The 22,936-nt window shown below is 51.8% G+C and overlaps 1 protein-coding gene across 1 annotated transcript in view; it reads right to left on the bottom strand.

The window, feature by feature from the left end:
• The window catches only part of RREB1 (ras responsive element binding protein 1), a 124,973-nt gene that overhangs the window by 5,356 nt on the left and 96,681 nt on the right, over positions 1–22,936 (bottom strand). Inside the window, exons 9-11 of the mRNA XM_040645027.1 lie at positions 15,237–15,426; positions 11,307–14,205; positions 4,666–4,830 (exon numbers count right to left, since the gene is read on the bottom strand). Of these exons, the coding sequence (XP_040500961.1) occupies positions 4,666–4,830; positions 11,307–14,205; positions 15,237–15,426 (3,254 nt within the window). The remainder of the gene's footprint in view (positions 1–4,665; positions 4,831–11,306; positions 14,206–15,236; positions 15,427–22,936) is intronic.

Raw genomic sequence — 22,936 nt, 5'->3', positions numbered from 1 at the left:
GGGATGCTCAGGCCCCCAGGAAGGTGTGAGCGACTCAGGGCAGCACAGACAGAAGGATCGGCGAGAGAGGAGAGTTGGTGCATTCCAGAAACTCGCAGCACTAGGGAGGCTGAGGAAGCGGAGCTGTCAAAGTTATTTTTCCAGTGCAAAGAGATTATACAAACATGCAACACACGCAGGACCGCTCCCGGAACGTAGTACCTGATGAGCGTCTCACAGAAATGGCCCAAAGCGTGTACTCTGTGCTACGGTACACGTGCTCTCGCCTGCCGGCTAGTTCCCAGAGTTCCGAGGTGGAAAAGGCGATGCATGCACACCTGCAGGCCTCCCTGGCTGTTGTGAGGACCCCACGCAGTGAGTGGAAACATCTCCTAGCTCTTCATTTGCTCCTACCTGTCCACCCTTCACAGCAAAACCAAATGTGGAAGTCTCCCAGTTTTTAATGACCTTCCTAAGGGATGGCACTGTGGCAACACCAATGACACCCAACAGACAACAGCATTTATCAGAAGCACCATCTGCTCTTCACTCAGGCTGAATGAGGGCTTAATGACTTCTTCATTATGTGCGAAGACCGTGAAGTTGTGGCTGAGACCCACTATTTAATTATCGATCCAGTGGCCAACTTACTACTGCAGGGATTCAGAAATTCCTCTGACAATCGGGCTGACAAAATCCAGTTTCGTGGCACCCAGGTCCGATGTACGTCCCTCCGTATGCCAGATCCCTAATTACAGTGCCCGAGCCAGCGGATTCTGGCACCTAAGCTGGCTCCTCACATACGTGACCAGACGTACCACCATGTCCACCTGTACCCCTCTACCTGGTCGATTCTTTGCCATCAAGGCGGTCCTACGGCAGGGGGCGAAGGAGCTGGCCCTACCCTTGCCATGGTCACACCTGTCTGGGGCTTTTGGCTCACCTACACCCATCTATACTTCCACTGACATCATTTCATTGGTTTTATTCGGACTGTGCCTTTTGACGGGCACTACTTGAGTGTCTCAAGAAGTTTCAGAAAGAAACAAATACTTATGTTGTGAATACAAAATGTGTCAATAAATGATTTTTTATAAATTATCCAAAAGTTTAAAGGACTCCTGAGATATACACATCTAGGCCTTATTCTACAAAAAAAACTATACTCGTTTCCTTGAATCATCCCAATAGGGAGCATCTATTAAATGAATTTTGGTATAAAGTCTATTACAAAAAAGTATGGAATGCTGTTTCTTAAAAAAAAAAAAAAAAAAAAAAGCTTGATCTCTGGTTACTTTCCTATTTGTCCCAGTATATTCTAGGCTGTTTCTCTTCATTATTTTTTTTTCACCAAAGAACATGGGTTTTCAAGTTCACTGTAGCAGAACATACTTAAGATGATCTTATTTTAAAAAGTGGTGAATTCTGGAACCAAACCCAAGTAAATATGCTAATCTCAGATTGTCCTCACTCTTGGGCCCTTCCTTAGTTAGCGTGGATAATGGAGAGCTCACCCTAAATCCCCTGAAAGGCCAACTCACTTCCTCTGGTGAACAAAAGGGGGCTTGGCCGTGCTCTAGCAAACTTCCACTAGGGGGCGTGTTTTAACAGGGCAGCCCGTGCCCTTGAAATTCTAGCCACTCCAACAGATTCTTATTAAGGGATTCTTGGCAACAGTAGACTTAGCCTCTTCTCATTTCATGAACATCCAGCTTCTAACGCCAGGTCCTACTTTGATCCCCACCTTCTTCAACCGCCTACAGTTTCAAATGCAAGCAGCAGCACAGATGGCTTCTCTAAGCAATGCCACCTCCCTTACCTGGTAATTCTCTGTCCCTGCCAGTTCCCTCATTCGTGATGCTAAACCTAAGAAAACTGTGCTAGGAAGCGGGACTCCTGCGAGCACTCGTAGATGATAAACCCACAGCTCCTCCTACGGGGGAAAGTGGAGACTTTCGTGTCAGCTTGACGATGAAATACCTCTTGCTTCCTAAAATTCCATGTTCCTCAGTTGATGTGATCAGCTATCAATCTAAACACCCAATCAGCCTGGCCAAGGGCACGCTGTTGGGGAAGCGACCATGTGCATCTCGCCTCCCCAGAAGCATGTCCTGCGGTGCTGTGCGTGCTGCCCCCTGCGCTCTTCTGGCTGGTAGGGGCGATGCCCGTAAGGAGCGGTATGAAGCGTCCACGTTTCTCCTGACTTAGAAAGTCATGTGCAGGCGCCCCCCCCAAATATGAAGGCTCCCACAGGCATCACTTGAGGAACCACGAGTATCCCCCAAAGACAAAGTGGGCTAGGGAACCTCTCTGCCCTCGAGAAAGTGAACAAAGAGCTTCAGGCCAATGACTGATGGGCCCCTTCGTAGCAGCACTGTTAGCATTCCTTGGGTGGGTGGGTGGGGAATCGAGGTAATATTTTCTTGAAAGAACTTATATGATTGAAAAAGTCAGACTTATAACACATGTTTAGGGACTTGAAGCTAGGCATATAAACCTAGAAAACCCCTCAAGAACTTCCTTGGTCATTTCCTGCCCTTTTTTTTTGTTTTGTTTTTATGGTCTTCCTCTAAAGCCTCACTTTTAACTTCACGGGAGGTAGCACCAAAAGCAAGCTTCACCCCACACTCCCGCAATGCTCAGCTGGCTTTGCAGCTCTCCTTGAAATCACTGAACTCCACCCCTCCCTGACTCCTTTGTCCCTCTTTCTTACTATGTATGGATTGTGACCACAACGAAACCAAACATTTATTTTCTCTTTGCTGGTTTCACATTACAGCTTTCAGTGAATTTTCTTTTTCCAGAGGTTTCGTCCCTTAAGGAAACCCTACACAACGTCCAGAATAGGGCAGATAAGGGGCCTGGATGGGCTCTGGCAAAAAAGAACTCGTGTAACAGCAAATTTAAAAAACAAATACACCCACAATGTAAAGTTTGGTGCTGAACTGAAGCTAAGATGTATATTCTGATTAGCTTTGTGTCTGCAGGCTCCTACAGCTGCCCCCCTCCCCCGGGATGTCGTCAGGAGGCCCGGGTTCCAGACTCATCCTCAGGCTCAGGAAGCTGAATGGAAAATGTGCGCCCAGCACTTGGTTCTTCCTTGCCACCCTGGGAAACGGAGGGCTCCCCTCAATTGACCTCGATTATCCACTGCTTTCCCTCTTTTGGGACCGTTATGGGTAGAATCACATAGCTGCTTTCTTAAACCAGGCTTCAAGAAAATGCTCAGGGCTACCAGGTGACACAGTGGCCAGCTACTAAACGTTAAGAGTGATCGTCTGCAGCAAATCTGAGTTCCTGCCAGCATCGTTGCGGGTTTCCTGGGGATGGAACAGCTGATCTCTGGCTCCTGGGGATCCAAGGTTCCATATCTTTCTTTACCCAAAGATCCTGGCAAGTTATGCAGACATGGAAGCTGGGGGGAGGCGGCGGCCAACTGGCTCACATTTTTATACCCTTAGAGGGTTTGATCTTAACCAAAGGGCCTGGCAGTTCAGGGGCTGGCTTGCTTCACTAGGGCTTGAGGGAAGGCATGGGGAAGAAGCAGAGGGTCGGGATCAATTCCTCTTCCTGGAAATGCTACCCATTCAGATGTGTCCCTCTCCCCCTGTAAGTCAGATAAGGACAAGGGGGCTGGGGAGAAGGAGGGGGCTCCCAGACAACACAGCTCCCCACCCCCACCCACATCTGAGAGAGAGAAGCACAGGACACAATTACAGCCCTGGACAAACGCCTCTGGGGAGAACCTCTCTGGCTTTGAGCAATGGGGAAATGTCAAGCTTTCAAGATCTGCAGGGCTGAATCCACACCTGTTACTAACCCATGGCCAACCAGTCATGTATGTAGGTAACGCACAGCAACCAATTTTCTGATCTGTTTCGGGGGGGTGGGAGGCACAGAACCCCAGGACTTGGAGATGCCGGAATGTAATGAATAGAGGACAGGACTGAATACAGAAGCTGTAAGGGAAAAAAAAAAAAAGGTGGCAGGAGACGCATTGAGCAGCCGTTAATTGCTCTGTAGGGGCTGGAGGAAGGAAGCACATATCAGCACATGAGAATAATACCCGGATTCAGGTCAAGCAGAGATGTGATTAAAGAAAGGACATGCAGAGTGCTTTTTCAAACAAGACAAAGTTTTTTACTGGGAAGAGAGTTATTGAAGAGAAAAACACCCCCTCCCCACCCACCACTCCCCTGTGGAGGGCTGGGCATCACTACTTCCTGAAATAACCTGACATCGGAGGGAGCCCATCCCTGCTCTGTAGGATGCGGCAGAGGCTGGGCTTAGAGAAAACAACACCCCAAGCCAGTAGGGTTTCATATCCTTCTTAGATGTGATCCTACCGAGAGCTAGAACTGCTTGCCCAACCTCGTCTCCCACCTCCAGAGGGGCCCCGCAGCAGGAAGAGAGGGTCTGCTGGGAGCACCACAGATCTCCTCTAGCAGCTCAGGAAAGCGATCTAGGGGCACCGTCAGTGTTTCCCCAGGCCCCTTCCTGCTGCACGCATGCTCCCAGTCCTCGGCAGGGCCCGCTTCTAGGGACCGCCTGCCGAGTCCTACAGAGAGAGGCATGGGAAAGGCAGCCGCCATGCTTGCACGGCTGGAGTTTGCTACCGTGCCAGCAGAGCTCTCGGAGTGGCCCTCCTCTGTCCCTCTCCTCCTGTCCAGCACCCGGAAGCACTACCTGTGCTATCATGGGGTCCAACATCACTCTCTTTGGACTGGGGGATAAGCCCGTTTCTTCTCAGGGAACAGTTGGTAACTCCGTGTTTGCGCAACTGGTGGCGTTCACAGTTAGATTTGGTAGAAAAGAAGGCATCGCATTTTTGACAAGGGAAGGGTTTCTGACCTGAAGCAGGAAAAAAAATATATATTTATCTGACTTTCTACTGCAACAAAAAAAAAAGTCGCTTTCCATTCATTCCCCTGGGACAATTGGCATGTTTCCCCCCCATCCAACCCCTTCCTTTAAAACACACGCACACGCACACACACACACACACACACGCACACGCACACATTAAAAAAAAATACTGGTAACATCAACAACTCAAGTGATATCTTCCCTTATCCTGAGTGAAATGGAATGAAGGTTTTGTCTTCAAAATATTAAAAGTTAACAATGAAACCAAGACGTTTAAAACAACAGTATTACAATTAAAAATCTTAACAGTAACAACAAAAAAGATCGAGTAAAGGGATTTTAGAGCACAGCAAGGAAACACCTCCAGTCTGTCACAAAGAGAAGCCACCTCTTGGTAATTTCTGGCGGACTTCTGACGCTGGGAAATCAAACTGGCATCGTGAAGCCCAGGATGTCCCCAGGAGCCATTCCCCTCCCCCTGGCCAGGCGGGTGTGGCCCGCCCACCTGCCCGGCCTGCAGTGGCCCTGAAGCAGGGAAACGCACCACCTCCTGTCCGACCTGCTGAGACAGTGCTACGGTGACCTCTGCCCGAGCTCACTGCAGTCCTAGCGGGCAAGGAGGCCCGCTCCTTGCATTACAGGTTCTTTGTTCCCCTGGCTCTATGCCCTTGCTAGTAGTACACAGTGACCCACAAAGGACCGAGTCTGTGTTGGGAGATCAAGTGCTCTGGGCCACAGACCTGCCAGTGGAGAGAAGCGGCTGAGAGGCCCTGCCTCCACCCCACTCCACCATCGGGTAGCTCCCGAGAGAGGAGTTCTCTGCTCTGCTTTGCCTGTCTTAATCTTCCAATTTGATTCCTTTTGTAACCGTACAGACAATATTCCAAAACGCAGACCAGGGTCCTCTGCAACTTGTCCTGGGTTTGTGTGGCTGGAGGTGCAGGGAAAGCCAGGGCGAGGAGGGAGAGGGGAGGAAGGGGGGGTAAGAGGGATGGGGGGCGGAGCTGAAGTTCTGGAGAGAGAAGGTGGAGGTAAATCATTTACTCTATCACTGGATTCTTCTGTTTTCCCCCAAGTGCTAAGGTCCCAGTTTCTGGTTTGACAGGAGAACAGGCTTTGTGTACTAACAAACACAACGTCAGAGCTGCAGCCTTCCCTGGGTGCCTCATAACCTTGGGACGGCCACAATCAGACACATGAGTGATCAAGAACTGCCAGCAAAGTCAACCAGCACAACCCCCTCGCAACACCAACACAGGGGCCCTTCAGCCTCCCAGGGGCGATCCACGGATGCCCAACCTTGTGCAGGTGACAAGACCAGGCACTCACCGCGAGCTGACCACCTGGGCCTGGCGCCGGGGGCTTAGCACAAGGGGAAGGGAGAAAGAGCACCGCACACCACACAACTCCAGGGGGCGCCATTCACACAGAGCATGCTGGTGTGCAACCCAGCATCACATCACTGCCCAGACAAGTTCCAGCATCAGCAGCAAAGAAAGGGGCCATCCCTTCCCTCTTGAGTTGCAAGACCCTTTCAGGTGATGCTTCGAAATCACCAGTGAACTTTTAAGAATACAGATGTCTGGAACCAGCAAAGACCATGGAATGAGATACCCAAAAGCCTGGCATGTGTGCTTTTAAGGAGCTCACATGGGACCTACAGGATCAAGAGGAGAACCCAAGGACTGCTTCAAAGTTTCCCTCCACAAAGCCCAGGAAGTGTTTTATTTATTATTATTAATATTTTTTGGTATATGCTTCAAATTATTCTTGCTTTCCACTAAAAATTGAACATAATCTTTCGTAATTATTCGGTCTTTAAGTATGAAAAGTAACATTTTATCGTCCAAGATCAAATATCATAGCTTCTCTGTGCCAGGCCAGACTGAGAGGGAGAGACCCAGCTGGGAGTAAAACCAGTCAGAAGCTGGGATGATGAGGAACTGTAAGATTCTTACTTCTTCCCATTACAGGGTTTACTCTGTGATTTTACAGCTGGGTTTGGACAGCCAGGCTCACGCCCCACAATGAAGATTCAGAATCTTGTGCTAAATTCAGACACTGACCCAATGATGTCAGAAGGTTCTCAATGTAACAACGAACAGGAACCTCTCAAAGTTCCCCTTCTCACTGCAAAAGCCTAACATTTATGCATTCATTCACTCACTTGGTTACTTTTACTGACGTTTAATTGACAAGTCTTACATTTTAAAGGGTGGTGTGCTCTCTGGAGTGCATGGACAGAGAAAAGCATGAGCCCCTCCAGTATTTTTAATCAGACAGGTTTCCCCAAAACTTGTTGATTGGTAATCTCCATGGAAAGATCACACGATTCATTTATTTGGGTGACTGCCACAAGTCACTGCTCTCAGCAGTGTTCCTAAATGTACCTGCAGCCACAAGGAGTTTCCTTAGCACCAAAGACCTACGGCCTCCCTCCACCTCCCACAGGAGCCGAGAAAACCATCAGCTAGCCCGTTTCCCTCCCAGAGAGCAGTCAGGAGAAGAGAGCAACCCTGTACTACGTGATGTTATCTGGCAGCCACCGGGACCATCGGGAAGAGAAGAATGAACAGCGAGAGTAAGTCTGATCACTCAGCTTCCCGCCCGCAGACTTCTTTCCAAGGCTTTGCACCCTCGCGGAGAAGGCTTCTTGCTCTCTGTGACAGAGGTGCGCACACGGCTGGCTGGGCAAACAGGGCCAAGGTTGCCACTTCAGAAAGCCAGAAGTAGCCAAACAGCACTGGTGTCCAAAGCGCTTTCCACGCGGAGGTCTGCACATCGTACTGATTTCAACCCTAATGCCGGGTGCCTGTGAGCGGCAAGTGGGACAGGGTGAGTGCGGAGGACCTCAGGCTAGCAAAGAAAAGGCACTAAAACCAACTGGGAGAATCCCAAAATGTCAGAGCTGGAGGCTCAGCCATCCCAGGCTCCCGAACCCTTCATTTTAGGAGAAAAGGGATTAGAGAAAGAGGAAGATGAGGAGGAGCAGAAATGGGCTGACAGCACTTTGTGTTCTCTTGGCCTGTGGCCTAAACGAGGGGGAGAGGGGAGGGACAGCGGACTGTCCTCTCCCAAAGGGGCAGCACTATTCAGGCAGAGGAGCCAAGGAACCAGGAACCATCCCTGCTCACCAGGACACAGGCCAGGAGGAGAGTGCACAGAGAGCTCAGCAGGGAAGATGAAATCGGATGGCAGGTGCCGGCTTCCTCCTGAGACACAGGCCACGGGCCCCTCGGCCGCAGCAAGCCCCGCTGGTCTCCCTGATGCTGCCGGAGACAGCGTATGCATGTTCCGGTCCTTCTGTGCCTTTGCTAAGGGGTCAGGAGGAGGTGGACTCTCGAGACCCAGGGGCAGTTTGCCTCATGACAATCTGAACCCCAGACACTGCTCAGAGCTTCGGGCTGGAACACAGCTAGATCTTAACACTACCCTCCCCCCAAAAAAAAGAAAAAAGAAAAAAAAAAAGCCTCTTTTCTGTAGACTGCGTTTTGTTTACAGGGCCTTTCAGAGCCGTGTTGAACTCCCGTGTGCCCACATATGTGCCCCCATCTTATTCCAAGGTTTCTGCAGAAAGCCAGGGAACCCAAAACACACGCAGCCGGGGGATTCCTCAAGAGCAGAGCCTCTACCAGGAAAACACCCGTCTGTGGGAAGAGGGGACGGGTCAGCTGGTTTCCCAGGCTCTGTCCAGCTGCGACGCTCAATGAATGGAAAATGTTCTAACACAGCACCAGGCACAGCCAAGTGCTCCATGAAGTTATTTAACAGAAGTGATGCTGAGACTGTCCCTGAAGCTGACGCAGGAGAACAGCAGAGGCAGTTAACAAAGCCCGGGGAGCGCGGCTCATACAGCGTCTACGCGGGCTAGTCCCATCCCGGGGCCATGCTTCGGTCTCACTACTAGGATTCGGGTCTGTGTCTGCGTCCGCCTCCTCTCCAGCCCCCTGCCAGTCTTCTGCACTGGAGCATGTTGGGACACGTCACGAAGGCAGAAGCAGGCACACCCTCCACACCGGCTGACAGAGAAGCAGCAACCGCACACCCCGACGCGGGCCAGCCGCAGGGAACGTGACCCGGGCTCTGCACTCGGGCTCCACTAGCTCACGACCCACCCACAGGCCGCCAGGCTTTCAGCCTCTCTCAGCCTTCATTTCCCTGCTTCAAGATGTGGACAACATCGCCCTCATGGGATAGTCATGAAGACTAGCTCTGGCAGGTGTCTCTGCCGACCCTGAGGGCTCCCCTCAAGTCCAGGCCGGAGGACGCGGTCGGACAGGACGTCATGGATGGGTGCAGCAGACACAGCCACCAGGGGTCTAGGAACTGCTTAGGGAGAAGTGGCAGAACATGCTGGTATTTCCGCCCACCCTACCCCACCTTCAACAAACCTCCCATCTTCCTTGCCTGGTTTCAGAAGCTACGAGACTTTACACCCACTAGGACATTTTGGCATTCAAAAGCCAGGTGACTGAAATGACTGCATTCACAAGTGGGAACTCCTATCAGGCACGTGCAAGACATGGACACAACTCTGGGAAGAAAATGCCAGCCGCTCTGGTCCTCCTAGGGAGACTGCTGGTTTGCTAGGAAGAGAAAGTCCGGGAATGAATGGCCTCACCCGTGGACAATGTGCATGCTTTCTACTAAGCACAGGACTCCCAGCTGTGGGGAGGGTGGTGGGGGCGGCATCAGGGGCTGCAGAGGGTAGGGCATGGTGAGTGCCACCAGGTCCAGACATCTGCTTTCTGAAAAGTGGTAACAGAAGTACTCACTTCTCCAAAGGCTCTGCAGGTGACAAATAAATGTCCCCCAAAAAGGGCAGCAAGAGCCTGCGGCTCGGGGCACCTCCCGTTTATGATGCATTTTCTTTTCTGAACCGCCTTCTTCAGAGAACTGTGACTTGACTTTGTCAGGCTTGTAGGATTTCAAATAAAAATGACAGTCTGAAAATGTAGCATATACTCCACAAATCTACAAATTCTGATATTGGAGTCCTTTGTGCACAGGCATCCCAGGCTTGCTGCCACCTGAGTCCTGGATTCGAGGCCCCACCAGCCCAGAGAGACCCCCCCCCCACAACAACTTGCTCTTCCCTCCCCGTTTCCCAGGGAGGGCCTGGCGACCTCCCCCCCTCGTTAGTATAAACAGCCTGCCATGGGCTTCTTGGGAAGCTTCTGTGATGACCACCCCTTCTGAATGAAGCCTTTCCCCCTGGGTACAGAGCATGGCTCACACCTAGTTCCCAGTACCTTCCCCTTACTGGTCCTTAGCCTTGTAAGCCTTGTAACTGACTAGGGTTGACAGATTGAGCAACTAAGAACACTTCAGTCTGAATTTCAGATAAACGGCAATTCAATTTTTAGTCTACCCCCAATACTGCATGGAAAAATACCTACACTAAAAATTATTTGCTTTTTCTCGGAAATTTAAATTTAACTAGCATTCAGTATTTTACCTGGCAATCCTGTATCATACAATTGTCTATTGGGTTTTAGGTCCCACCCATTAGTATTCGGGTGGTAATCTCCAAAAGGCTAAGGATCTCACCCAATTTAACTTTAGTTCAATGATATAAACTCTGCATAAATATTCAGTAGATTAGAATTAAGAGGAGAGTGTATGGTCATGTGAGACTATGTGAAGCACCTGGTATAAAAGTACTTAAAAATGTATCCTCTTCAACTTCTCTTTAAAAAATCAACACGGAGAAACTAACTCTTGAAAAATACTTTGGGATATCTTTTTGGCAGTTTAAGTCTGAACATTAGACTTAGAACATTACTATATTTGGGTGTTTCTCCAGAACGGCTAATGATTTTAGTATAAATAAAATTAAAAAAAAAAAATTCTACCACTATTTGTCACTGATTTTCCCCCTAATCGGGAAGCCGGGACTGCCTTAGTGCAATGACAGAGGACTGTGAAATTTGCACTATTCCCTTTAAGAATATATGGAGTCAAAAAAAATCACGGAACATTCAAAATGTGAAAAGCTGCTCTGTGGACTGGGGGTGCAGCGGCTCCTGCCAGAGCGGCAAGTCCACCGTGGCCAGTCCCTTAACACCAACTTCTACTTTCCCCTCACTGCCTCCTGTGGGTCAGCAGGTAATCTTGCTACATCCTGCGGAAGGGATGAGGTGGACGAAGTCGGTGATCCAATGGGCCAGGACTGTTTTCACCCCCAAACACCCACATGTAACACCTGCCTTCACCAGCAGCCCTTGGAGGGGCCCACACAGTGGCCACAGGTGCTTCTGGTGACAAGGGCACACAGGGAAGAACTCTTGGCACCAGCAGGCAAGCCCCCTGCTTCCAAGACTGAGGGAGAAGCTAGAAATGGGGTAGTGGGGAAAGTGTCCCAGGCTTCCGAGCCTGTCCCCCATGCCCCCCATCCCTGGCCGGCCAGGCCAAAGCCTCCCCGCGGGCAGGAGCACTCCCGGCCTGGCGGGCCCTCTTACCAGTGTGGGTAAGCATGTGCCGCTGCAGGGAGCTGGCCCAGGGGAAGACCCGCGGGCAGTGGGGACAGGTGATCTTCTGTAGACAGTTGGCGTAGGAGTTCCGCTTCACCCTCAGCAGCTTGTCTTCGGGAGGGCTGCCCTGCTCTTCGTCACTGGGCCCGTGGGAGTCTGCGGGGGCTCCAGCCACTTCGTCCTGAGCGTCGTCCTCTGTGGTCTGTAGAAACGGACTGAACTTGTTGGTGTCCGTCGTGGCCAGCATCTTCTCGATGCTGGCGAACTCCCCGCTGGAGTCCAGGTCCACACCACCGCTGCTGGAGCGGGGCCGGCTCCTCATGCCCTTTTTCCGGCCCCTCTTCTTGGACAAGCCCACTGGCCCCTGCTCGGTGGGTGAGGCCGCCTCCGGGCTGGTGGCAGGAGGGGGTGGGTCGCTGGATTCTTTTGGGCTGCTGGTGTTGGTGGGGGCGGCGGCAGCTCTGGGGACAGCGCTTCCTAAGCTGTCGGGGGCTGTGCTGTGACTGCCAGTGCTCGTGGGCCCTGGGTCTGCCACCTTCGCTTTCAGCAAGGTGGGGGCCGAGGACACAGATGAGATGATCTGGGCGATGGAGGCCAGTGGGGGCAGCTCTTCCGTCACGGGGGGCTTCGGCAAGAGCAGCGGGGGCTTGGGGCGCAGCGGCCGCAGCAACGCTGGGCTGCTGATTAGGGTGGAATTGCCCAAGATGGGGGAGCTGTTGACCAGAGCTGAGGAGTAGATGGGGACAGCAAGCTGCACAGAGCCCTGCAGGGGCTGAGCGTGGGTTTCCAGAGTGGAGGCTGCAGAGGCCATGGGTTTTTCCAGGACCCCACTGGGCCCCAAGGTCACTGGTAGGGTTGGGCACGGTGGAGGACAGGAAGAGGGCTGTTCTCCGCTCCCTGGTTCCTGCTCAGGCTTCTTGGCTTCGCCAGGAACAGACACATCCTTGTCTCCTTTCCTGAAGTTCTTGGGGATGGACAGGTCGATGGGCTCCATGGAGCAGTCATAGGGCGCTGAGGAGGAGGGGCTCAGGAAGGAGGGGGCATTCTCCTGCTTCACCTGGACCAGGGCCAGGCCCTTCTGGGAAAAGTCCAGGGGCTCGTTGAAGTCCACCGTGAAGTTGCTGGTGGGCTCCAACTTGACGGAGACGTGAGGAGGCAGAGGCTGGGTGGCGCCCCCGTGAAGAAAGCCGTTCTGCGGCTCCAGGAAGGGGGCCAGGGGTTTCCGTTCGCCAAAGGTCCCGCCAGCGTCCTCGATCCTCCCTGAGGCCTCGGGAGCCGCGTCGGCGGGGCTCAGGCCATCGGCCGCCAGGACGTAGCTCTCGATGTCGTGCTCGGGCACGTGCAGGTGCTGCTTCAGGATGTGGTGGATGCAGTTGCGCTTGGCCGAGAAGGCGGCGCTGCACTCCTTGCACTCGAAGGGCTTGCGGCCCTTGGGGCAGCCGCCCAGGCCGCGGCCGCAGTGCGTGCGCATGTGGATACGCAGCGCGCGGTAGTGCTTCAGGTCCTCGCCGCACAGCCGGCACACCGTGTCCGGGGAGCAGAAGGCGTCCACCATCTCGGCCGCGCTGCTGGTCACGTACTCGATGTTCTTCTCGATGTCCTTGCGGGTGGCCTTGAGGTGCTTCTTGCGCAGGTGCCGCTCGCAGTTGGCCTTGACGGTGAAGGGGTAGTGGCAGATCTTGCAGATGTAGGGGCGCTCGCCGCTGTGCGTGCGCAGGTGGCGGATGAGCGCGGCCTTGTCGGCGGCGATGTAGTCGCAGATGTTGCACTGGTACGGCGAGATGCCCAGGTGGGAGCGCACGTGGGCGCGCAGCACCCCGGAGAAGGCGAACACCTGGTTGCAGAAGCGGCAGGGGTAGAGCACCTTGCGCATGGCTGGTGTCTTCTTGCCGCCGGGCCCTGTCATGATGGCCTTGAGGTCCCCCTCCGTTATCTCCTGCTTGATCTTGGCCTCCATGCTCAGCGGCAGCAGGGCCTCGATGATGCTGTCTTGCTCCAGCTGCGTCTTCATCTCAGCCTGGCCGGGCAGGTCCGCCCGCGGCTGCTGCAGGAACAGCTGCGTGGCTGTGTCTGGCTGGGCTCCAGCCTGCGACGGCAGCAGGTGGACACTGGACGCTGCCTCCATGGGGCCTTTGAGGAGCTTCAGGGGCGGCGGGGGGAGGCTGGGGCTGATGCAGCCCGGGGAGGCCTGATGGGCGTTGAGGAGGGGCGGGGGCGTGGACGTGGCCACCACCGTCCGCGGGGTGACCAGAGGCTTTGGCTTCAGAGGGGGCATATGTTTGAAGATGGCCTGCAGAGGGGCCGCGGGGGCCTTGGAGAGCGGCGGAAGACTGATCTGAGGGGGAGCCGAGGCCGCCATCTTCAGGATCTGCTGGATGTCCGCCAGCTCGATGGCCGACTCACCGGAGATGGGCTTGACCACAATACTACTGTCGGGCTGGATGATGAAGCCCTTCTGGAAGGGCTGCAGGGACAGGTGCTTCATGCTCTCCTTGGTAGCCGGGAGGACCGTGAGAGAGCCGCCCAGGGAAGCAGCTTCGAAAGGAGACAGACTCAGCATGTTGGTGCAGCCCGGGTCCTGAGGTAGCTGACACTTGAGTGTCTGGAGCTGTATTGCTTGGTTGTCATCCGGCAAGGGCTCCTCGGCGGGGGCAGGCCTGACGTCTTTGGTGTGCTGCAGGCCCAGCAAGGCCAGGAAGACCTTCTGGTCCAGGGCGTCCCCGGGCAGGGTCTTGGCCTGCAGCCTTTCCCGTGCCTGGTCCGTGGCGACGTGGGTCTGCCTGTGCAGGGCGAGCGAGGAGAGCATGGGGAACGCCTTGTCACACGTATCGCAGATGAAACGGTGCTGCTCGCTGATGCACCTTCGTAGGTTTGTCTCACACCAGGCCTGCGTGGATGCCAGGTCAGCAACAGCAAGGGAAGAAAGGGGATGGAAAAATCACTACCCTGAGATGCAGAAGGTATCTGTTGTATAAGCGGCCCCAGTCCCCAGCCTTGGCCTCCCCCTGCTTGCTAATTCCTGTTCTGGACTGAATCAGCAAAACCCCAAAGCATCTTAAGCATCATCTTGCCCGATGAATGACATCAATCCCTAGGATACCTCAGAGAAGCAATGAAATACAGTTAAGTAACAATAGCACAAAGATAGAATTCTCTTAAAAATGGTGTCCTGGAAAACTAATGGGCTGGGGACTTCTTACCACCAGTGGAGAACTGGCTACCTTCGTGATCGTGGGAGAAAGGGCATTGCCTGGGAAGGGGCGTGAGGCAGCGCCACCTGGGGGAGGGTTATGTGAGTGCATACATGTGGCTGTATGCATATGGGTGTATACATGTGGAATAATTTATTGAACTTGAGATTCTGTGCCTCAAGAGTTTCCCTGTTGATATCCTCTATCTCAATTAAAAAAAAATAGATTCGAAATAGTTTTGGCAGGTATTTTCTAGGCAGAGAACAAATATGGTTCAGGTTAATAATGACTCAAAACATTTTTAATAGAAACTACAACACTGGAAACATTTACCTGGAATATGGGCATTAAAATAGAAGTATTTAAAAAATACAAATTCAATTCAGATAGGGCTGGGGTAGGGGTGGTGAGCAATTTATAACTTCAAATCCAAATGCCCCAAGAATGGGCAAAAAGCACAGATGAGGCCAGACACATACTCAACTTAATAAGAAATACAACACAAAATAAAAACCCATCTACTATCCCTCTCAGCTCAACGACCCAATGAAGACTGAAAAGATCAAGGTGAATTTCAAGAGAAAAGGTTGTGATTAAAAAAAAATAATAATAAAGACAAAACCCAACTGACAACATTTTAAGGAAGGGAAGCGTCAGGGTGAGGGGGTCTAGTCCAATGACACGGCCTGCGGAGGGGGCTGCTGGGTCCACAGGCTGAGCAACATACCTGAGAAATTCGAGGAAACTTCCTACAGGAGAAGTCAGTGAATCCTAAGTCATGGAAGCCAGCAGGAATGGAAGGGTTGTTCTGTATGAAAGGCCTTCCCATCGCGTCCCTGGGAAGTTGTTTGTGGACAAGGGCGTTGTGGCGCAGCAATCCTCGATGTGTTCGAAACGTAACACAGCAAATGTCACATCTGGCAGAAAAAAGGGACAGGATATAAGGGAGCAGTCAAGTCAGACTTTCCGCTTGTCCAGTAGCGCATATGTTTTTGTTGCTTCAATTCACTGAAATAAAAATGATAGGACATCAAGAAGCCACTCTGTTCATGGTTAGCACCAAGAAAACTCTTCCTTTAAAAAAAAATGACATTTTACCAACTTCCAGGTATCCTAATCTTTGCAGACAGAACAGGTGTTTCCAATAAGCTAGCCGGGAACCCGAAACCACAGTTGCAGGCTTACTCCTTACCTGAATGATGCAGCATAGAGCAATCATTTCAAAGGTTTTGCTCCCTCCCTTGGCTCAATGGATTCTAAAGACCATAAATGTTTAAAATACCTTTGCAAAGAATCTAGAGCAACCCTGGTCTCTGATGGGGATGAAATGATCAGGATGAAATGATAATCAAATTCTCCAAGTGAATTAATAGCACACAACAGTGACTATGTATCAATTCTGATATTATTACCATCATTATGTGAAAAACAACTGTGGCTCTTAGACTAGGGGCAGGGAGCACGCCCCTGGCCAGTGGGTGGGTATCCTGACTTTCACCTTACAGATAAAAACACCGAGGCTCAAAAACCTCACACAACGTGGCCGAGGTCACACAGCCAGTACGAAGCAAAGATAAAATACGAACCCTGTTCATCCTCCCGCCCGCACCTGTTACGATGCTGTCGCCTTTTCCTTGAAAGACTCCCACAGATGCAGTCCATCTGAAGATTGGCACCCTCCACCCTAGAGATGACCTACATCTTAAGTGTCCTGGGCCCCACAGATGTGAAACAAATGCATTTTATTATTATTTTTATTTTTCTAGAGGGGGAGGGAGAGAGATAGAGAGAGGGAGGAGGGGGGACAGAAGGAGAGGGAGAGAATCTTAAGCAGGTTCCACGCCCAGCGAGGAGCCTGACGTGGGGCTCGATCTCACAATCCTGAGATCATGACCGGAGCCGAAATCGAGAGTCAGATGCTTCACTGACTGAGCCACCCAGGCGCCCCAAAATGCATTTTATGTGCTTCCTCCACTCTTCATACCAGTGTCACCTTCTGGGTCTTCACTGAGAACCTTCCTAACGACCACCCGATCGCTAAGGTATTATCAACATCCCCTAGACCGGTACTGAATACAGTAGCCACCGGAGCCCCATGTGGCTATTTAATTAACATTTCCTCAGTCACATTACTCTCATTTCAACAGTGGCCTCAGGCAGTGTAGCTCTAACACATGTCTATGCTTCTATGACTGCAGAAAGTTCTACTGGACAGCGCTGTGGGCCTAGCACCTTCCCAAGTATTTGCACGTACAAACGCATTTGTCCTCAAGCCGGTGCTACTAGTGCTCTACAGGGAGGGAACGCGGGACACCGAGGGCTAGAGCCACCTGCCCGAGTTTTCACCACACACACCTTAGTGGAAACTTTCTTTGCTCTGAAATTCTTCTCTGTTAATAAAGAGATAATAAATCACCCGTGAAGCAGCTGAGCTCGTCCTCCTCTCGCGCTGAAAGGAAGAAGTGCCAAGTATGTGCAACTCTGCTGTCCTTATCGTGCTGTGGCAGGCCACGGCGAGCGAGGTCCTGCTCTATGTCCACCTCTCCTATCTGCGGGCCAACCCCGGCCGCATCTCGCCATCGAGATTCCTGTCATCGTTCCATTAAATTTAGAATACCGGGTTCCCACGAGCTGCTCAAAACACAAAACTCTTTCTGAGGAGTGGTACTCCGGCTCACCGAGTGTGACGAAGGCTCCGGGGAAGCCAGGGCCACAGAGAACCCAGGCTGCCTTTAGGTACTGACAGTTCTCCCGGCCATGGGCCCACACGACGCCGCTTCCTCCTCCTTCCCTGGCCCTGCTCCCCAGCAATCCCTTGCACGCACACAGCTCAAGGTCAGGGGGGCTGGAGGGTGGCCCCCAACCACAGGGAACCCTGGCCAAAGCACTCGGAGTGCTCGGCCGTGAGGAAGTGAAGGAGGGAAGGAGCCTGGCCGCAGCTGCTCCGGTGACACTCTGGTCAAGTGTCATGCTGCATGAGTGGAGGGGCTGTGACCTCGAGGCCCCACGGCAGCTCTGTCCTGTCCTGCTGCCCTGGAAACGACGCTCTTCTCTTCCACCCTGGTGACTTCAGTCCCCCCAGACTCAAGTTCAACTGCACACTCCTCGTCACCACCCCATCAGCACCCCAGCGATCAGCTGGAAGCTCTCCACTGACCTGGAGAGAAGCGTCTGGACTGGGGACATTTAATGCCGACCAGACATTGAATGATAGTAAGAAACCACTGTTACTTCTTTAAGTTGTGGTAATACTACGGCTGTGTTTTTTTAAGTCGCTTTCCTTTATAGATACATAATGAGATACTGGTAAGTGAAATGTGATGCCTGGGACTTGGGAAATTATCTGGGATGGGAGGAGAGAGGAAACACAGTGGGCTGGGTATTCCTGAAACTGGCGGATGGGTGCATGAGGACTCATCGCACTGCACTCTGCTTGTCCTATGTTTAAAATGATCCTAATACACGTAAAAGAGAAACACCTAAAGAAGAAAAACAAGAAAAGAGGGAGACACAGCTAACTGCAGATGGCTAAGGAGAGCGGGCTGCCTTCTCGTCTTTTTCTGAGCTTCAACAACATCCAAAGCACGATCTGCGGAACCTCTATGGGGGGGGGGGTCAGTCTATAAAAACCCCAGAAGAGAAGCCCTTACACTAAGTCTCACTCTGGCATGCGAGAAGGAAAGGAGCCCATTTCCCCAGCAAACCTATGGGACAATCAGAACCTCTGGGAGAAAGGTGGATAGGCCGGGAGCCGGAGGGAGGCGCCGAGCCCAGGGCTCGGGAAGCTCCACAGCTGGGATCTACGAGCAGGCAGAGCGAGCCACCCTGTGGCCTCATCTGGCGTGGCCCTTTGTGAACTAGAGATGGTTCCAAGTTTCTCTCTCCCTGCCTCCCTTCCTCTGTCCTATCTTGGCCAGAAGCAGGTGAGGTTTGGAAAGCTGCGGGAAACGGGAGCTGGTCTGCGCCTTCCCTGGAAGGTGAGAACCGGAGGAGGTGATGAAGTCAAAGGCAGGCGCTGAGGGCCGCCACTTGTGGGCACTCTGAACCTGACGTCTGCACTTGCTCTTTCCAAATGAATGGTGAGCACTGACTACATACATTTTGTGTAGGACATCTGCAGAGTGTTTCTTCTAAAAAGACTATTTGACAGAGAGAAGGAGAAAGCACACGCAGGGGGAGCAGCAGGCAGAGGAAGAGAGAAGCAGACTCCCCACTGAGCAGGGAGCCCGACGCGGGACTCGATCCCAGGACCCTGGGATCATGACCTAAGCCAAAGGCAGTTGCTTAACTGACTGAGCCACCCAGGCGCCCAGCCATGAGTTTTTAATGACACCAAGTTTTCTTCACTTCTAACATGTCTATCTCCTCATTCCATTCTCTTGTTCACTTTCAAGCCCCTCCTGTTTCTGGCCTCCAGGACAGTTTCACATATAGTAGGTGCTCAATAAACGCAAGGCTGAATTAACCAGCACAAACCACAAGCTCTGTGTCCCCCATGGAAGGCAGCTGGGGAGTGGTGTGAGATGGGCTAGGGGACCAGAGACGGTGGGAGGGGAAGGGGAGGTTGTGCCATCTTGGACAACTTATTTCATCTGTATTTTGATTGCCTGCTGGGCAAAATTTCCCAAACAGGCCTGAGATAGGAACTGCCCCCTCAGTGACCTCCTTACTACAATGAGAACTAAGTGACAGGCCCTTGAATCTGTGGACACCCAATGTCCCAGGCCTGGTAGAGCTCTTCCCCATCCTTCTCTGATCCCCCAATTCTCTCTCATCTGTAACATGGGGATTGTTAAAGTTACTGTCAGGGATAGAGAATAAAATGCTTGGAAAACTGCAAGGTGCTACTGCAAACTTGACCATGACTGTATATTGCTGGGAACAAAAACCATCAGGAAGAGCCCATTTCCTGGCCACAATAACAAACATAAAAACGCAGGGAAAATGAATTTTAATTTCGAAAGAATGTGTTCTCTCTCTTCATTCTCAGTAAGTTTCCCGCTGTCTCCACTGCTTCAGTTTAACCTTGAGACGCATGGGAGAAATGCACGTTCTTCCTAGTTGCCCTCTGTCCTGAGCCACCTGCTTCCTCCCTGCCCCCACCCATGCTCCCGGGGCCGCAGCTCAGAAGAGAAGCGCAGGCCATCCCAGCCTGCACATGCGCTCAGAGGCCCCTGATAAAATCTAAGTAAGGCCCAGAGCCACAACTTCACGCCTCTCCATTCATGGGATTCAATCAATGCACTCCTATTTCACTTCTGAAAAGATACAGAACGTCATCTTATAAGCTGCTTGAAAAGTGGCGGGGGGGCGGGGGGGGACCCTGCTTTGAAACCAGAAGCACATTGCAGGGATGGTTAAAGGCAGAAAATGAAACCCCACAGAAAAACACAGCTTCCCATCTCCCGCTCGGCACCTGTTGGCAGACCTTAAATACAACCAGTGTGGAAAACCATCACCCAGAAACATTTGGACAGGCCTTTGTCAGCCAGAGACACTCTGGTTCAACCAGCCTTCCCAAGGTCCCGGGAAGAACACTTTGCAACTGTTTCTAAGAGCTCTTCAAGGACAATGGAGATCATTGTCACTCTGTGGGCGACGCTGCGCGCTGCGGGCTCTGATCTTGGGGTATTTGCTAACCTCACTTGGGCTTGTCAGTCTCCATGAAGACCACGGCCATGGGTCAGGTGGGCCCCACAACTCTCCCCTCACCCCCTGCCCTGGATGCCATTCCAGGAACTCATGGACGGTACCACTGCAGAACATTCCAAAGGAGCAGGACTGCACTTTAGAAGTCGTAGGACCGCAGAGCGCTGGAGGGCGATTTCATCTTGTGTGTGAATTCTGACAGTGTGCCAGAGGGAAATCTCACAAACTCAAGAGATTGCTTTCTGATACCGTGGCAATGCAAGAGGAGGGCAACTTTCCCAAATGGAGTACTTCACTGTCAGTAAATGAGTGCATTTGGGGGAAAGTGTAACTACTGAATCCTAGTCACAGGATTTACAGATGCCAATAGAACTCTTCTAAAAACAAAACTTTCTTTTTTCCTTTTTAAATCACATACTGAAATAAATTAAGGAAAACAAAAATGCATCGGAGGGAAACACTCCAAAGACAAGGTGAGGTCACATATGAAACATACGGAGGAATGCTAACATGGACATTCCGCCCGTCCTCAACTTACAAACATACACCTGTCTATGTGTGAACTCCAAATTAGTCTGCTCACAGAAACAGTGTTTCACCCAGAAAACACCTGCATTCCAGCACATTTTCGCAAATGATTCTATCAGAAAGAAAACTGAGAATCCCGGAGATCGTACAACCCCCTCCCCCCGCCATGTGACATCCCAGCCACCCGCAGGGCTGCTCGGTCATGGCGGCTCCTGTTACCGGGGCCGGGACTCTGCAGTTGTGTTAGGGTGGGTGGGAAGGCAGGAGGTATAGTTTCGGGGCATGCAGTCAGGCCTGTCTTAACAGCAGAGGGGCGAAGCAGCTGCCTGCAGCTTATCTGCTACCCCCCCACCCCTGCCTCCCTTAGCGCCACTTGCACGGTCACTGAAGGGGTATGGGTAGGTGTGAAGCACAGATAGGAGAGGGCTGGGGTGGGGGTCTTAGGGGAGGGAAATGCCTCCCAGCAGTAGGCGGGGGTAGGGGATGAGCCAAGTTTCCACTGCGGCCCCTGGGGGCTGGAGGGACACACCACCAACACAGAGAGCCTTCAATATACACTTTATCCACAGCCCTTCCTGTCCCTTCTCCTGCAAAAATTAAACAAATAAGCAAAATCACACAGCAGACCAGCCCTAGATTTGACGTGGGCTGGCCTGGAAGAGAAGCCCAATTCTCACAGGCACTATGACCTGCACTGGTCCTGAAGCCAGAGAGAGACCGACGCCACCAGCCAGAGCTCAGCCTCTGGGGCGGGCTGTCACAGGCCATGGACAGCGAGGCAAGGGCTGGAAGAAGCCAGCTCCAGCAGGTCAGGGAGATCCTCTCCTTCCTTAGCTGATGGCTTTCTCCTTTCAAATTCTCAAAGGGCTTAAATGACAACGAATGATGTTCTTACTCATACCCAGACCCACTAGTCTTAAAAAATTCTCAAGTCACGGGGCGCCTGGGTGGCTCAGTCATTAAGCGTCTGCCTTCGGCTCAGGGCTTGATCCCAGGGTCCTGGGATCAAGCCCCACATCGGGCTCCCTGCTCTGCTGGGAGCCTGCTTCTTCCTCTTCCACTCCCCCTGCTTGTGTTCCCTCTCTCGCTGGCTGTCTCTCTCTGTCAAATAAAAAAATAAATAAATCTTTAAAAAAAAATTTTTTTTTGAAGTCATGAACTAAGGACAGACTCCTCCCACAGCACACCTGACAGGGCACCATGGTATCAGTTCTTTTACAACCCATGCCCTTGTGGGAAGAGGCTACATTCTTCCCTCTTACTGATTTCTTCAGAGAAAACTATATAACCCTGGGCTGGGGTAGAAATGTGAAAAATGTGCTCTTATGGCCTGGGCAGTCTGTGCAGGGGGTGAGGGTCCAAGAGGAAACCTGACACAAAGCCAGCAGTTTTGAAGGCTCATAGGAGAGCAAACAGTTACCCTATCAGGAGTAGCTGTCACCATTCGGGACACCAGCCCTGAAAGAAGGAATGCGCCCCCACCAACTGGAGCGGGTTTCCCAAATAGCCCTCCCGAAGTACCTACGATGGGAAGGAAGCCTGCAAACGCATCCAAGACTGAGAGTCCAGCCAACGTAAGTCTGAAGGCAGAGTTACTAGCAATGGGATTGACCGACGTGGAAAATGCGAGGCCACCAAAAAGCTTTAAAACAAAAAACGAAAACCTTGTGGCTCAACAAATTTGGGATGAGCTCCTCCCAGGCCTTGCTACAGTAATACCGTATTCACCTGGTGACCTCAACTCTCCAGAACAAGACAAAACTCTGAAGTCCACAGAGAAACTTAAGAGCAATCGGAAGAGATAACCAGCGCCTCCCCTCCAGGTGCCTCGCCTTCATGGCAATATCACATCTACCATGACGGCAGTTAAGGGGCAGGGGACCTCCATCAAGAAAGGGTTTTATATAAATTATATAATTTTTTTTTTTTTACTATGCTAAACATTTAATTTTTGAAAGGCTGCTTTGGCAAATTTCAAACATTAGGAAACGTTTCTTTAGAATCTCCGGTTTCCCCAACCATCTAAGGAACATGATACACGGTTCTACTATTTAAAGCTAGCCAGTCCCTTCAAGCTTCTAACTATCCAGTTTTCACAGCTGGATTACAAAATGTGGTAGGGAGGACTCAAACCAAATTTAAATAGTCATTCAGCTTCCCAACGTTTTCCAGAGCAGAACGAGACCAAAGGGGCTCTCTATGACAAGAACTCAAGAGCAGATGGTTTTCATGTTCTCTTGTCAAATACAA

The sequence above is a fragment of the Ursus maritimus genome, unplaced genomic scaffold (assembly GCF_017311325.1).
Source record: "Ursus maritimus isolate PB19 unplaced genomic scaffold, ASM1731132v1 scaffold_30, whole genome shotgun sequence".
Classification (NCBI taxonomy): Eukaryota; Metazoa; Chordata; class Mammalia; order Carnivora; family Ursidae; genus Ursus; species Ursus maritimus.
Note: the sequence above shows the minus strand (reverse complement) of the source record. Positions and strands in the feature narration are given on the sequence as shown.